This window comes from Aythya marila (assembly GCF_965140915.1).
Source record: "Aythya marila genome assembly, chromosome: Z".
Classification (NCBI taxonomy): domain Eukaryota; kingdom Metazoa; phylum Chordata; class Aves; order Anseriformes; family Anatidae; genus Aythya; species Aythya marila.
The window spans coordinates 27,779,492-27,794,579 of NC_139080.1; the positions used below are offsets into that span (position 1 = coordinate 27,779,492).

At 39.7% G+C, this 15,088-nt stretch overlaps 1 protein-coding gene across 1 annotated transcript in view; it reads right to left on the bottom strand.

Moving 5' to 3' along the window:
* The window catches only part of MAP1B (microtubule associated protein 1B), a 67,997-nt gene that overhangs the window by 12,712 nt on the left and 40,197 nt on the right, over positions 1–15,088 (bottom strand). Inside the window, exons 3-4 of the mRNA XM_082783674.1 lie at positions 8,280–8,362; positions 4,262–4,402 (exon numbers count right to left, since the gene is read on the bottom strand). Coding sequence (XP_082639800.1) covers positions 4,262–4,402; positions 8,280–8,362 — 224 coding nt within the window. The remainder of the gene's footprint in view (positions 1–4,261; positions 4,403–8,279; positions 8,363–15,088) is intronic.

Below are 15,088 nucleotides of genomic sequence, written 5' to 3' on the forward strand. Positions count from 1 at the left end.
GGGCCTCTGGGAAAGCAGATTGAAGAAAGGGAATAATGGTGTGCTACAGCAGCTGGGAGAGAAAGGAGTGAGACGCAGCCCTGCAGCCCCCAGGTGAATGCAGCAGGAGGGCAGGAGGTGCTGCAGGCAGGCAGCAGCAGTTCCCCTGCAGGCTGTGCAGGGAGAGGCCCCTGGTGGAGCAGGCTGTCCCCCTGCAGCCCATGGGTCCCACATGGAGCAGATCTCCACGCTGCAGCCCCCCCATGGGTGGAGGAGCCCCCGGTGGAGCAGGTGGATGTGGCCTGGAGGAGGCTGCGGCCCATGGGGAGCCCCCACAGGAGCAGGCCCCGGGCCGGAGCTGCAGCCTGTGGAGAGGAGCCCACGCAGGAGCAAGGGGTCTGGGGGGAGCTGCCGCCCACCCGTGGGGGACCTGTGCTGGAGCAGTTTGCTCCTGGGGGATGGATGGACCCTGTGGTACAGAGCCGTGTGGCAGCAGTGCTTGGAGAGCTGCTGCCTGTGGGCAGCCCTCACAGGCTCAGCTTGTGAAGGACGGCGTCCCGTGGGAGGGACCCCACGCTGAAGTTGGGGAAGAGAGTGACCATGAAGGAACAGCAAAGATGAAGAATTATTGTAACCCCATTTCGCTATGCTGCTCAGGGGTAGGAGGTAGAAGAGATGGACGGGGCGAAGGTGTTCTTGGTTTGCTTTTAGTTCTCACTGTGCTAATCTGTTAGCAGTAGGCAATAATATTAATCTCCTTTATGCTGAGTCTGTTTTGCCCTTGACACTAATTGGTGATTGATCTCCCTGTCCTTATCTCAACCCATGAGCGTTTTTCATCATATTTTCTCCACCTGTTCTGTTGAGGAGGGGTAGTGAGAGAGCAGTGCTGAACTACCTATTGGTATTAAACCACCACATGCCATAGTATGAAAGGCTATTTTTCTGTTCCAGTCTGGTCTAAAAAACAACATTTAATTGTTCCAGACCAGTACACAAACAAACATGTAACACATTTTAAAGTATAAATGTATAACATATTTTAAACCTTCTGCCAGTTAGAAAAACACAGCCCATCTCTATCCTATATGCTCTTAACAAAGAAAACACAAAATTATGTAAAACTCTTCTTTAAAGAAGTATTTCAGATATAAAACATCAGTGTAAAATATGCCCACACAGTATCATGGAAAATACCATCATCTTCTTTACAGAGACTCAACTGTCATTTAAGCTATAAGAACAGTTCCTATTATACCACAGCTGAACAATTTGAAAGTTTTGGACCACAAACTCAATCAGCAGAAGAAACAAATATATATAAATTAAAATGATGTTTGATTGCAGTGATCCCTGTGGGTCTCTGTGTGCTTATGTCTAACTTCCTTTCTTTGTGTTACATTATTTATTTTCAGCATTTACCAAAAATAAAACTCATCAAAGATGCAGTAGCTGTTATCCAAACAAAAATAATTCAATCAGTACCTAAATAAAGCAGAAAATAAATATTTTCTATCTTTTTTTCTATCTTTTTTTTGTCAGCCTTACATAGTACCAGAACCATTTGATAGGAGTCTAAAGAAATTTCATTTGTATGTCAGACATGGTTTTGTCTGAAAAAGAACAAAGAAAAAGGCAAAATAAAAGGTGTTAAGGTGGAAGAGGATAAGTGACAAGGAAAATAGGAGATCTATTCCTGCTGTTTAGCACAGAAATAAGAGTGGCAGCAAAGACCACAACTCTGAAATGGATTTAGGATCTTTAGTATAGTCCTTATGCTGTCGCTCTAGTCAGGGTTGAAAACACATTATTAGGGAGAATTAGAAGTAGTAAAAGATCACTTCCTTTGGGCGAATAAATCAAAGCCCATGCACACAAGGTGGTAACTTGTGTACAGACTGTTTCTCATGGAGGGCCAACTTTCTGGATAGACAGAAGATCATGTAGTAAGACAGTGAGCTAATGAATATACTGTCCCAAGGTTTGCAGTTAGTCCTGTCTAGTTTATATAATACCATATTTGGATTTCTGCTTCATACCACTAAATTCAATCTCTGTTTCCTCTTAAAAGCTGGCACACATAATGCACATACTGTTAAGCTATTGGTAGCACAGGCCAATGAAGAGTTGGAAAAAAAAATTCCAGACATAGATCATATCTGTTAGGAACAGCAAGCTCAGGAATGCCCCAGTAAAAGCTTTAATGGATTTATATTTCTAACGATGACACAAAGGGCATTGACATCTTCACTGCTTACATGATTTGATAACACAAAAATGTAAATGCTTTTTCTTTCCTCTGGATTGAAGGTCAGTCTGCAAGCAAAGAAACCTATTTATGAACCTGGCCATCTTTAAAGCACTGGGATACCACTTTTGAAGAATCCTCAAGTTTTAAAGGTGTTGTAGCCATAGAAGGCAGACAGCAAGGTGGCTGCTCAAAGAGCATGCAACATTGCTTAATACCCTGGACCACAAAGGCAATAACAAAATGTTTTTCCTCTGATAGCTGTTGTTGCAGAGGTGGTGCAATAGGACATCTTCAATGCTCTGGCACAGGAGAAATTGAAAACAATGTTTTTAGGCATCGCCTGCAGAGAGGTCTTCAAGCTAGACATGGATTACTGAACTGGACTTCAAAAGAGTATCACCCTGGTGAAGGGAAATACTTCTTTATGTATTTGTAGGCACATACCATCACCATAGTTCAGGTTTGGTCCAGTGAAACAAAAGGGACGGAAACCAGAAACATGAACTTCGCATAATATTCATCAAACCTTATATGCTTATGGGTCAGGACAGCATAGAAATTCTTTCATTTAATCACTATTTGAAAAACCACTGCCCACTTTTTTTATAGCTTTTCTTTCTAACCTTGTTTCCAATTTGTAGACTCTCTGAAAATTTCCCATTGATGGCAGCATTGAAAAAATGTCACATTTGCAGGCTTCTGTATGGGAATCACGTTCTTTCTTTGGGTTTCTGAAACGTGTAGAAGCAGTGAGAACCCAAGGCTCAGGGACAACAAGCCGGGTGCTAATGCTTTAAAAGAGTCGTGCTGGCTGATGAGCATGCTGCCACTAGCAGAGATGAGCCATGGGAACCTTCTTGGGGCCAAAGGAATATATCCCACATGCCCCACAGCAATCCCACACTGGCTCTAGTGTTTTGCCAGACATCACCACTCAGCTTTCCAGCCAACTGTTGTTGGCTTATTAACTGTAACAGTAGGATTTGCCACTGGTTTTGCATGTAGTTCATGCGTTCCTACTTAGCCAGAAGCACATGGAGCTCAGTCTCACAATTCCACAGAAAAGTAACTCTGCAAACTGACTTTTAGGTGCCAGATGCACTTCAGAGAGCAGGAATCCAGTTCTGGAATTCCAGCAGGAATCCTTAACCCTACAGCCACATGCAGAACAAAGAGGCTTTGAGAACATGATCAAATAGATACAGTAAGGTCATACCAGAGTTAAGGCAAACTCTACTTTTTCAGCACTGAACTTTCAAATATCACTCCACTGAAATTCTCCTAATTACTTTTGGAAACTAAAATCCTATGGACATAGCCATATATTTTATCTAAATATATGATTTACACAGCAGCCAAATTAAGTGTGACAGCTTGTTTACTATGGACTCCTGCCCTATGGGAGCTTTCAGACACAGCACATTAAGCAGGACAGCAAAATAACAAGCCATGAAACAAACAGCATTAAATACTGGTATGTCGTATACTTGTGTTTTTGGTGTATAAAGATCACAAAATTTACAGATTTCTCTGGCTGGATTTTAAACACTACGGTAAAGAAGCCAAGCGGGTAGGTGGTGCAAAATTCTCCAGCTGTTCCAACAGACAGTCTCTATCTTATTTAATGTCACCTACTGCTCAGCTGCCAACAGGGAAGAACCTTTGTCAAATTTGCCTGCTTTGTATGTGCACCTTAGATAAACAACCTGTACACTTCAGAAGCAACACTATCTCCTTCCATTGTTAAAAAGTTCACTGTTTTCCTGTTTCTCAAAGTTAAAACTTAATTCCCCAAATTAAAATGCAATTCTTTAGATAAGCAACTCACGTTAAAAAAAAAAAAAAAAAAAAAAAAAGTAAATTAAATAGATGTTTTTAAAGAAAGCATATGTTTTTAAAGAAAGAAGAGTAAAGAGCATCAGCATCAAGCTGCCAACTCTAAATTCAACCTAACACAGAAGGCTATTTTTGGTCTTCTAGAAACCTGTGCCACCACATGACAATAAATGGAAGTTACTTTTATGAACACACCTCTTGATCTGTGAAGATCTCAATGAAGTTCTGGAAGGAGAAGGACCCTGACTGAAGAATGAGTTCTCCTGTGTTTTCAAAGCACTGTCCAGTTAGTACAAGGAGCTTGTGTCTTGCAGCATCTGTGATCATTAAACGCACCTAGAATGACAGAGAGAAACAGCAATAATGGGAGTTACCATGTGTTTCTACATTCCTATGAGAATGAGCAGTTTACCTTGCTTAATTTAAAACATATTTTGCAGCAGAGTCTCACAGTACTGGTGAAAAATCATCAAGTTATAATTCTGCTAACAAAAAGAAACAAACTAACAAAAAGAAATTCTGTAGCAAAAAGAAACAAAGGAGGCACAAGAACTGATTAGGGAGAAGGCCTGATAAATAAGTTAAAGTAAAGACATGGAAAAAAAAAATCAAGGAGCAGAAGAGAATAAAATTGGAATGACAAGAAATATTTTCAATGAACAAATATATTCCTTGTATAGCTCTTGGCAAGTTTTAATAGCAGTATATCAGGACAAATTTGGTCAACTGTGCCTCGTTTTCTAATAAGGGACAACTACACGTGTCAGACTCAGTTTTTGGAAGGCCATCCTATTTATTTATTTATTTATTTATTTCCCCTGTATACAACATAACTTGCCATTCAGTTGAAAAAATATCACTGAAAAGTAACAGTCACAAATCACAATCCTGCTTCACCAAAATCATAAACTTCACCATCAGGCACTCAGATACAGTCATATGCACCATTTACTCCTCATGATGTCACTAACTATGGGCTTTTTATAGTGTGCCTGTGAAAGATCTTATTTCATATACATTAGTAAATTATGTAGATGCCTGATGGCTTAAAGGAGCTTGCTATTCCGAAATAACTTTCTTCTGCATTTTGAAATAACTACTTTGAAGTAGATTCTCATTACTTTGCTTGACCCTCACAACAGCTACTAATAATTCCCGTTTCTACCTCAGGGAGAGATTTAATTGTATCCTAAGAAATATTCATACGTTCACTATCATTCTGTTGGCTGATAACTTAAATTGAAGAATAAGTGTAAATAAAACCTTCATAAAATTCTGTGCTGTTGAGTAAACCTTTTGCTAATATTTCAAAAAAAGTTTTGTTTTGTTTTGTTTTGTTTTGTTTTGTTTTGTTTTTCCCAGAACCAGTAAATCAACTCAGATTAAGGTAAGGCTTGCATTTCAAGTGTGGTAATTCCTCTGTTCAAGAAGAATTACGTTAAAACAGAGTAGTGATTCCAGAACAGTGCTATCCAAACTAAACTAAATGAGAAGAGTCCGTCTGGAACAACTCCACATGTAGATATTGCATCCAAACACTATCTCCATGGAGATGACATAATCACCTCAGCACTCCTAGCAAGCCATTCTTTCAAATTTATATATTGATCGTTAAGCAATCAATTGTTCTAAATAATTCCCTCTCACGCCAGGGAAGCTGAGCCAGAAAGGCTTGACCTAAATCTCTGCTGAGCTCATGTTTTCAGTACAATTAGAAAAGAGTCAGTGAAGAGCTTGTAGCTGCAAGAAGATGCCAACTCTATGACATCTTCATTGTTATTTTATTAAATAAGTGCCCTTGACTTTAAACAGCAGTAAGGTCCTTTAATTAAGCACAAAAGTAATGCTGGCTTGTCACTAATTGCACTTAGGTGATTATAAATTCAACAATATCCTTGATGGTTAGAGTCTATCTATTTCAGATAAGAATAGAGATAAATGCAGTGGTCTGTCTGATGTGTGTCTTGAAACCCCATCTGTTCCAGTGGCATTAAAACCATAAAAAAAGATGGTTTCCTCTGCTGTCTTTTCTCTCATTGCTGGCAGCAGCTCTGGGCAGTCTGCCAACTTATGTATAAACTTACTAGGTTTTCCAACAGCAAAATTATTTCCTGATTTATGAATCACTGATATGCAACTGTCACATAATTCCCCTTTAACTTATTTTATTAATCTATGGTTCTGCAGAATAAATAGATTCTGCAGAGCTAGAAAACTATGGCAGGGGAAAAAAAAGGTAAATATATGGTTGCAGATTGTAGAGGGTAACATATTATACACATGAAAGAACTTCCAGAGACACATAAATTCTGTGTCTGGCTATAATCAAAGCATTCTGAGGGACTATCAGAATTTTGTCTTCTGATTTCAAGACCACTACATCTAAGAAGAAACATTGCAAGGCGATAAATTCTGTTCAACTTTACCCTTGGTTGAAGTCCCAAATTGTTTGAAGATAGCAAACAGCAAGACTCAGCCAAAACTTGGTAACTTATTACATACACAATTGGAAGAGTATTATGGCAATGGAGTGGAGTCTTCTTAAAAACTAAGTAACTGTTAATAAGGTTTTCAGAAATTTGTTTTCTTAGGGGATATGTGGTCTGTCTCCTTTTGGACTTCTCTCTTTTGGGAAGGATTTGGCAGCTGACAGAACATGATAGGAGCTTTGGGCAGAACCATGTGCAAACTACCACAAATATGGCTGTTACCAGCCAGTTAAAAATTAATAATAATAATAATTGTTCTAACAAGTTTTGCCTTTGTTTTTCCTGAACTGATAGACTCAATTTCATCTTCTAATGAAGTCAAAGCTCCATGGTATATCACTGTCTCCTCAATTGCAACATGGGAAACTACTGATACTTGAAGCTAAGTTTTCTACTTGCCATACAAGCCACATCTCATCTAACCTCCAATTTAATTCTCCTAGTTCTTTCTTATCGTTTTTCTGGCTTTTGTCCAGTGAGGATCTTGCTTAGTCAGCCAAGGTAAAGATTAACTTCTAACTTCTGGCTGTGACCAGTTTGGCAAGATGAAAGCAAAGTAAAGATTGCCTCCCACAGCCTAGTGAAAGGAAGTTGGCAGTAACCTAGACAAACATCTTCCAGAGCCAAAGGAGTAAAGCCAGAGTTCAGAAGTCATTAATTGGCCTCAGACAATGTTCTTCCTTGTGGTCATCCATCAAAGGAAGACAAGAAACAGCAATAGAAACAGCATTTCCTTGCTTTTGGCAGTTTCTTCTGCTCTCCAGCCCCCTCACACACACTTTAAAGGTTTTGTATTTTTACTCTGAAAGCCTGAATGTATTAAAGACAACCTTAAGAGCTGCTGCCCTGCTGCCCTCCTTGTTTCTTTCCAGTCATCTCTAATGAATGCAAGAGATTTTCACAAATAGTTTTTCAGTCAATGAGCTGCTGTTAACTAAGGTGGATTAGTTATTCAAAATAAAATAAAATGAAACTTTACAAGTTTCATTTGCTTCAGTGTGTTTCTTCCTGTTGGTGTTTAATATCCTTTTGTGTTGGTAAAAATTAGATTTTTCAAATAAAGTATTGCAAGTAAAACCACTTCATTTCCCCACAGAAATTGTACCATGTCAGTGCTCCCCAGCACCAGCTAGCAATGCAATTATCCCTATTTTTTAAACCTTCAGTCTCAGTATCTAAATTTCTCAATTTTCTCTTTGAACTATGTGCTCAGTTCTTCAACTCTACTGATTTCATGAGGAACTGGTGCTTTCCAGAGTCCAGTGATTATGTTACATGTTTTTTTCGAGGACAAATCACATAGATCAAACTAGAGTCACCATCACACAGCAGTTTTCCTCAAAAACCTGAATTTTTTTTTTTTATCAGGGTACCAGTTGCTCTTCAGGCACTTTTTCATGTGTAAAATAGACATCTAGGGGTACCAACAATGGAAGAGTCAAAGAAAAGCAGATGGATGCGGTTCTATCACTGCCTCCATTTCATCAAGAAGGGAAATTGTGAATTATGAGGAAAGGATTGCTACATTCAGAGATCTGCTTCTGTTTACACTTTTGGCAGTTTACCAGGAGTCTGAGAAACTAGTAAGAAAATCAATGGATGGTTGATAATGTTGATATTTACTACTAACATATGCTTTCAGGCACAATCAGGACCTTCTCTCATTCTGTCCACTTAATAGAGCTTTAGTAATACATCCAGTGAAATATTTCTGTGTGACTTACCTCGGTGCTAACTGCTTCATCCGAGGGATTGATCAGGACTACAGTTTCTAAGATGTCACTTCTGTGGTGAAGAATTTTCTGACCTGAAACACAGAGAGGGAAAAAAAAAAAAAAAAAAAAAAGAAATTAAATCAAACCAGTTGTGCAACATGGTTTAAACCAATGCTTTCCATGAGCTAGCTATGTGTCCCACTGTGCAGCAGCTCCCTGGCTCACCACAGCTGCACACAATGGCCACAGCAGCCAATGCATTGGCTCATGTTTTCAGAAACATCAAATGCCATGAGGGTCTGTATGCCAAAAACGGGAGAAATTCAAGGTAATGGAAATAAACTGCCAATAGCTGCAAGTTCTGTGCCTTCCCTTCCTGTTACTCATATTGGTCTCACTGAGCTGGTGTGATCACGGACCAGGGTAACTGCTACCAGCTGAGCACCTGGCCCTGTATTTCTGTGGACATATCTACACCATGGATAGAGCAGAGACTACACAGTTCTCTAGTATGACCAGGTGATTTTAAATGAGCTTTCTCATATCAGCAGCTTAGCTGCAGCAGTAGGGAAGTCAGCAAGGGCTGCAAACTTCCCCTGTATAAGAAGCAAAGTGAATACTTTTGCTATACATCGGTACTGCCTGTCAAGCACGGTTTGTGAGATGGGCAGAGGAGCCCAGGGGTTGTCCCCACTCCACACCACTAGAAGCACACTCACTGTGGCAGTGTTCTAGAGCCAGGCAGCATCCCACATAGATCCCAGGTCCCCAGCCACACCAAAACAACCAGGTTAATTAAAGCTAGGACAGAAGTCCTCTTCCAGCCTTCCCCTAATATCGACTAATACCAGGACACTGTGAAAAATTCCCTTTCAGGACAGTCTGACACTTGCCCTGCTGCCCTGCCATACTGCTTCACCTCCCTCCCATTTGCAAAAACTGTAACAAGCAATGTTAGGCAACAAGAGTGAACAGACGTGCAAAATACAGCTAGCTCCTGAATGAGTAATGTCTGGGCAGTTTTGGTGCAGCCTCACAGCCTGCTGGCTTTCATACTCAGTAGTTAGTCTGTCTGTGTATTTAATAGTGATATTCATCTGACTGAGAGTGGATGCCAGAAAAACACAACAGGACTCTTGACATTTTTTTTTTCTTATGGTAATTGGCAAATGCTTATCAGCATCTCTTTCTGTGAGAACTGCAGAGAGATTAATTAGCAGCTGTATTGTCATTCAGAAATGTGGACTGGTAATTAGACCAAAACCAGAATAGCTTTCCTTTCCAAGAAAACTGCTTGGTATAATATTAATTAATTAAAATAATTAATTGTACTCAGAAGGATGTAGGGGGGAAACAAAATAAGTCACCTATTTGCCAACTTAGAAAAACTCCCCTGTAAAGAGACTTAAAATAACAAGGCCCAGAACCGTGATTGTGAAAAGAGCTCTGCATTCCTGAAAATACAAGAGCACCATCAAGGCAGTCTGAGAGGGTGGGTTGCCAGCCTTTCCCACACAGCCCCTGGCCCTGCCTTCACCCATCCTGCACCCGCCTCCTCCTCACCTCTCAATTTGATGCATCTTCTGCTGTTGCTCTGGGGAAGCTCTGCATTCATAAATGTAAGAGCTTGTAATCAAAAGATAGAAAATAAAGGAGAAGGAGAAAAACAAACTAAAAAACCTCAAGAATGCTCTCAGTTAAAATGTGAGATGAGGTTGTTGTTTGTTGTTTTGTGTGTGACAATACCTGGAGACTTGTGGATAATAATCAAATCAAGTTAAAGTTGTTTTCATAACACCTATTCTTGGTGCACTAATTTGCAAGAAGGAGAGACTGCATATGACAAAAATGGAGGACGGCAAGTCTCCCTCTGCAGCATCCAGTTCTGGCATTAGCCTCTGTAATTCAGTTTATTTTAATAGCTCTACTTCCTTGCCTAATAAGAATGCATACATGAGGTTGCATTCAGTAAAGCATCCAGATGGCTCTGTTACCACAGACTCCTTCAGAAGATGCCCTATGATCAGATATTTTAGTTATTCTGCAGGCTTCCATCAAATGAAGAGATTAAGCAGCGTATTGAATCTAGTCTTTAGTGCTGGGAAGGAAATGAAAGAAACTGTCACCCTTGAGTTGCCACGGAAATTTCTCATGTAATAGTGGGTGACACAGAACACACACTTTGCTTCAGGCCAAACTAAGCCTCATCTGTGATTAGATGTTAACACATTAAACGTAGCCATGAAGGAAATGCATTCAGCCACATGCGAAGTTAGACAAAGATGCATGGTGTCCACCCGACTCAAAGCACCAACTTTGGACCTCACTGATGCTACTTCAAGTCATCTCTGTAGCTGAGATGGATTTGACCAGATTGAGCCCCAACTCTCCCTGAGTGGCACTGATGGAGGTAATGTACAACCTACACCCCCATCGTGCAGACGTCCAGCTCCAGTGGCTGCATGGTTCCACACAACTTGAGATTGATTTCCAGAGGCAAGTGTGGTGGTCTGCACCATATACACATGCCCATTTGGAGCTGCAACTGGAGCTGTGACTGCCCTCTCTTTAGATCCTCCATGTGTATGTGTGTTACTGCTGACCACACAGGCTGGGGACCAAGCACTGGCAGGGTGCAAGACACTACAGGGGCTTCCCTCATATAAAATTCTAGAGTGGGCTCTATTGTTATTAACCATAAAATGATCCTATGCCATTGCTTGAATAATAAAAAGTACAATAAAAAGTACATCCTTTATGGATGTGACAATTTTGTAAGAGTAACACAGGATTGCTGCTGTGGTTGCTACTTAGAGATGCTTGGCTGTGATGAAGGAAAGTCTCCCAGGGAGACAGTTTTACCAAAGAGAAATTAAATGTCGCAGAGCAGGAGAAGAAAGTAGCATGACCATTTCACAGGCTGGCTAGAAACTGTGACTTCTTAGAACTATAGATGGAGTAGGAGCATTGGCGATGTGTGTAGAAGACCCGAAGTATCTCTAAATTAACTCTACTGGATTTTTACAGCCTATCTCTACACATTTAATGGAATGTTTTTATGATGCGACAGAGGAAGAAAGGAAGAAATTTCTAGGATGCACAGCAGCAATTGGGTGGCTATATTTTACCCAAATTTAGTTTCAGAAAGGCAAGTCAAAGTCTTATCTAACAACTTCAGGAAATAAATATTAAATATTAATTCTGTTTGGAAGAAATCTAAGTATTTTTTCATTCCCAATTTTATGAAGTAAAGCTTCAAATTTAAACCAGTTATGAATAGTCATGGCAGTTGTCTGATCCAGAATCAGTCCAACAGAGAGAAGTAGACTGCATGTGATAGTTGTTTAAAGGGTGATTTCCACCATCATTCCAGTTCCTACGGCCATAGGATCCCATTGACCAAACGTTGATGACAGATATCCTAGGATTATTGAGACTGGTATTGCCAGTAACATTGAAAAGTGACTGAAAATGTTTCTAACCTATGCAGTTGGTCTTTTCAGGCCAACCAAGCACCATGATCATGGGACACACTTCTAATGGTAACTATACTGCAGTTAATTTTGTGCAAGCACAAAATGTAAGTGAATGGCAAGGGAAGGCAAGCAAGCCCTGTTTTAATTTTTTTTAACCAAGAACCACTACACACTCTTTACTCTGCCTGTGCAACACCAGCCCATGGGGATGCATGCTATAGGCAACAAGATGTTCAACAGAAGAGTTTCCAGCAGCCCTTCCCTCTACCTAGTCTGAAAAACAGCACTCCCTCACTCCCCATCAATGCCATTTCCACACAAATTACATTCAGAACAGCCCATCCATAGAGGAAGCAGGAAAATATTTTCTGTCATGTTTCTGGCAGGGAGGGTGATGGGAGAGCACCTTTTCTCTGAAGATGATGACTGTTTGGCAGCTGAGCTGACATTCAAACACAACCCTTTATTAAAGTTTAACATTTTTTAACATTTTTTTTTCTATGTCACTGTATAACAAACAAACAAAAAAACAAAAACATACACACACACAAACACTAAAGTATTGTCTCTCTATCAAAAGACATTACCACCATGTTCTGCCAGTCACCATGCTGGGTGACATTAGCAGTTTGTGGGTATTACAGATGTAGTCTCCCCTTAAAAACTTTAGTGGCTTTATGCCTATGAAAAGCGAGAGCTGGACGACTGAAAAATATTACCAGCTATGGATTTCATACATGTGAGTGCACAGGGCTTGGCGGCAGTGGGATGGTCTGAACCACTGAAGGTCAAGGCACGGGCAAGACAGACACTGTTTTGTATTTAATTATTTTGATAAAACAAAATACACCTTTAGCAGAAAAAGAAGTAATAGTCTGAGGCATACAAGATGTCAGACAGAGCACAGTATGTGAGTTGCTAGGACTCCAGAAAAGTACTGGGGTACATCAGCCACTATGCTAGAAAGCAATAAGTGATGTTTAAGAATCATCACATTGGTTTCAGCTTTACCATGCCTGATGAAATTTATTGGAAAGTTATCATATCCTTTGCATGTAATCAATTTAAAATAATAAATTCCTTTTGGGCTTCTTCCCTAGCAAACAATAGTGCAATAGCCCTTACCTTTTAGATAACTTCAAACTGCTACCTGTTTCACCTTATTTTTTCAGTAGGGATTTCAAAAAGATCATGGTAACCTTGTGGTCAGCATGGTTGCTTTGTGCTACCAATAGGGTATTCTGAGTTCTGGATGACTGCTCAGCTATTTTTTAAACTAACAGAATAAATCTATTCTTTTTCTCTTTTTCTTATTTTCAACACAAAGATCATCAGTCATAAATCATCAAATAACACCATAATTGTGATCAGCCCCTAAACTTCCCCACTGTAAGTCTGGAGGCACTACATTGCAACAATTCCAGACCAAGGAGGAAGGATCAAGGTCCTCCTTTACAGCAGATTATCTGTTATCTAAAGATATCTTCATATATGACATGCAGAATTCCATCCCCTTTACCTTCTCCAATGAAATGGGGTCACCAGAGGCTTTAACTTTTTCTGGCCTGAACTGCAAACTAAATAAATAGGTAAATTTACAGCATTAAGTCAAGTAGAGGGTTTTACAGAGCTGCCAAAACAAATTCTGATGATTTAAAAATTTAGAGTTCCTTATCTACAACTGAGATTTGCAGACTTGTTAAAGAAATGGTCACATAATGTTAAGTCACTAGACAGTGGGAGAAGAACTTCAGAAAGCCCCTTCAAGACATGCTCTGAGATACCTGCAGGTGATGCAGGGTGTTGCAGAGACTGAAGAGTCAGTCTTACAACTAGCTGTCATGATGGGGTGTACATTTACACCTAACTGCATAACTGCATTTACATCAGAGAAGATAGATTCACTACCTCCAGGGCTCATTGTGACCCAATGACTTCTTACATTTTAGCTGGGTGCAAGGAAGGAATAATATCTTAAATATATATATATATATATTATTTTATTTTTTCCCAGCAAGAACTCTTATAGATATATAGGAACATCACAATACTTTACACATTTCTGAGTGAAAATAAAATGCATAGTGGCTAGGATGCTGAGTCGGCGTGACAGCTGTGAACTAAAAGTCAGCTCTACTAACATTGCTGAACCCTCTGACAGTGACAAAGATTTGGAAGAGTGACACTGACTAAAGTGTTCCTCTTTTCCTTGTAATTGCTTAAACCTGTTTGCCCTGAACATAATGGTTAGTTCAGATTCAAATCAAACACAACATACTTTCTAATAGAGAATTAGGCATCATCTCTGCAGAGTTAGATTATCTCTTGCATCTGATCTGCTGGACTATAAACTCTGCTGTGCCTTGTGAGAAGTGTAAATCCCTGCTTTACCTTCTGCTTCTGAATACAAATGGAATTCATATTCAAGTTTCATATGGTTCAGCTGCAGCCTGGTGATAGTTTAAGGTCTTTCCTACTCACACTTGCCTTGCAACTACAAGTCCTGAGAGGTGATGTCCTACAGCATATTGTATTTTAAGATATTTAAACTCATTTTTATTTAATGAAATAAGACAAGTTGGATATAATTGCATGTTAGTTCTTGGATAACTCCTTATTTATCAGGTTTAATGTGAGTTTATACTTCGAGATAGTAACAGATCCCTGAAAATATATGGCTAGACAGAAGATGATGATGCAGCCTGAAAAGAAACTGCATAATTCAGCCCCCAATTACTCTGCACAAAGCCAGTCCATTATTCTTGCTCAGTACTCTTGAGCAGCAGTCAGGGAAAGCAAGCCAACCCCTTTACATGATTATTCGTATCTGGGTTCATATCTTCTACCTGTAATGCTTGCAGACTTGAGCTGAGCTGTACTAGGAGATGCTATAAGTGCTGCCCCCCTATCAAGCAACACAGGGGGCTCCACAGTTCACATTGAAATCTGAAGTGAATTCAATGCATTAAATCACATTTTCACATACCCTGTTATCAACAGACTAATTGTATCAACTTTACACAATAAATATCAATTTCTTGCACCCTTTGCCAACTTCATGTGACATCCAATTTGCTGTCAAACTACAGCCATTCATCAAGCAGAAGCAAATTGCTGGTCTTTCTCTTCCATCTGGTACTCTCAGGAGCAAATTATTACCCTCAGCTATCATCACTCACCGTCAGAAACAGCAATTTTCACATAATTCTTCATGTTTTACAATTTCAGGGCACTAAGGATGACTGCTAAAGTGCTAAAAATTTCTTTTGAATAAAGATATATTACAAAAAGTACTCTGAAAAAACTTGAAGCAAACCAGTCTAAAGTACAACAAATAAAAGT